Below are 1,841 nucleotides of genomic sequence, written 5' to 3'. Positions count from 1 at the left end.
CAAAAAAATTTACTAGCCAATGGCGATTCAATTGCCAAGGTGTCAATAGAGGGTTGTCTGTATATAAAACATTAGAAATTAGATATTTGTTAAATTTTTATTGTGTTTGACTGTTAAAATAAAAATATTTGTTGTTTGTCTCAATAAATTGGGTTAATTTAAAAATACAGTGGTTAAATATAAACATTTTTTTCTATAGCTCTTTGTTTTAAAAAAGGTTATAAAAAATGTCAATAATTATCGATACCGAACGATATGAAACATTATATCGTTGATCAATTTTTTAGCTATATCGCCCAGCCCTACTTTCAGTATTTTGGAATATTAAAACTAAGGCTGTCATTTTAATGCATTCATTTGGTGAGATTAATTATGGAAAAAAATAATGATTAAGGCATTTAACGCAGCGCCTCGTACAGACCTGTCTGTCATCTTACACTGATGCAGGGCGACTGACCGCATGAAGGAATTTATTAGAATGCAGTTATATGAGCCAAAAATTGAAGATATGAGGGCAAAAATCACCCTAGTTTAGCAATATCACACCAGCAAGAGTGCTGCTTCTCCCCAATATATGCACCACTGCAAGTGTGATACTGATTTTATACAATATTTCAATAAACAAGAAGTTCATATTGAGTTCTCATTTTAGACACAATATTGTCAGTATTGTCTGCTTTTGCTCAATATCTCAAATGAAAACAGTTCCAGTCAAAGCCACAGCAGAGCTGATGAGCATCTCTGAGAAACACACAGCAGTGATTCATTACTGAATCAGTCCACGGTTCTGAATGGATTGAGAGTCAAACAGCTTTGTTTCTGAATGAATCAGCAGTTTGAATCGGTTGAGTGAATGATTCAATGACTCGCTCATTAAGACAGTGATAGTTTCCTATTCAGAGTATCAGTTCACTTTTTTTAAATCATTTCACATTTCAATATTCATTTAAAAAACAATACCCATTTATTATCATTCTTTATGCAATGTTGAATCTAATTTTTTTTTTCTAAAGCTGATGTTCTTTTGTAATGTCTATTCAGTGCTTTTCTCATTTATCAAAATAATGACATTACATGATCTTTTGGCGGGTCATTTCTCAGCCAAAATCGAAGTTTGATTAATTTGTGATTAATTAATCAGTACATAATGTAATTGACTAGATTCAAAAAATAATTACTTGACATCCCTAAATAAAACCCAAAAATCTCTGACATGAGAACTAAAAAGTGTGATGTGACAGAGGTGAGTCAGGAGCGAGGGTTTCTCACCGCGGCGCAGAGGAAGAAGCTTGTTCTCCAAAACGTCTCGTGCGTCTGTACCTTCATCCATCAGGTCGAGTTTGGTGATCACACCGATGGTCCTCTGGCCTGTAATGAGGCGCACTCAGGATTCACCAACAGTGAGATTACACTTTACACAAAACAGCTACGGGTCACATAAATCATCAGCAGGACGAGTGAGGAGTGGACTGAGACACTGACCGTACTCGAACCTGCCTCCTGTCTCACCACTAAACCACAGCTCCAAGACACACACAACAAGCCTTCACCTTATTGTCATAAGAAATTCATTTGTAATGTTTTAGAGGATTTAGAGCAGGACTAGAGCAAGATACAGCAGCTCTGGTCAGGAGGTCAGCAGGAAGGTCAGGAGGTCAGGAGTAAGGTCAGAAGGTCAGCAGGAAGCTCAGGAGGTCAGGAGGAAGATCAGAAGGTCAGGAGGAAGGTCAGAAGGTCAGGAGGTCAGCAGGAAGGTCAGGGGGTCAGCAGGAAGGTCAGGAGGTCAGCAGGAAGGTCAGGAGGTCAGCAGGAAGGTCAGGAGGTCAGCAGGAAGGTCAGAA

General features: G+C 38.2%; 1 protein-coding gene across 3 annotated transcripts in view; it reads right to left on the bottom strand.

Moving 5' to 3' along the window:
* The window catches only part of dnm3b (dynamin 3b), a 29,712-nt gene that overhangs the window by 19,106 nt on the left and 8,765 nt on the right, over positions 1-1,841 (bottom strand). For all 3 annotated transcript variants that reach the window (XM_016530629.1, XM_016530628.1, XM_016530630.1), the window contains one exon: positions 1,270-1,368. In XM_016530629.1, coding sequence (XP_016386115.1) covers positions 1,270-1,368 — 99 coding nt within the window. The remainder of the gene's footprint in view (positions 1-1,269; positions 1,369-1,841) is intronic.

This window comes from Sinocyclocheilus rhinocerous, unplaced genomic scaffold (assembly GCF_001515625.1).
Source record: "Sinocyclocheilus rhinocerous isolate Xijiao unplaced genomic scaffold, SAMN03320098_v1.1 scaffold4319, whole genome shotgun sequence".
In the NCBI taxonomy this organism is placed as follows: domain Eukaryota; kingdom Metazoa; phylum Chordata; class Actinopteri; order Cypriniformes; family Cyprinidae; genus Sinocyclocheilus; species Sinocyclocheilus rhinocerous.
This window is presented reverse-complemented; position numbering and strand designations above follow the sequence as displayed.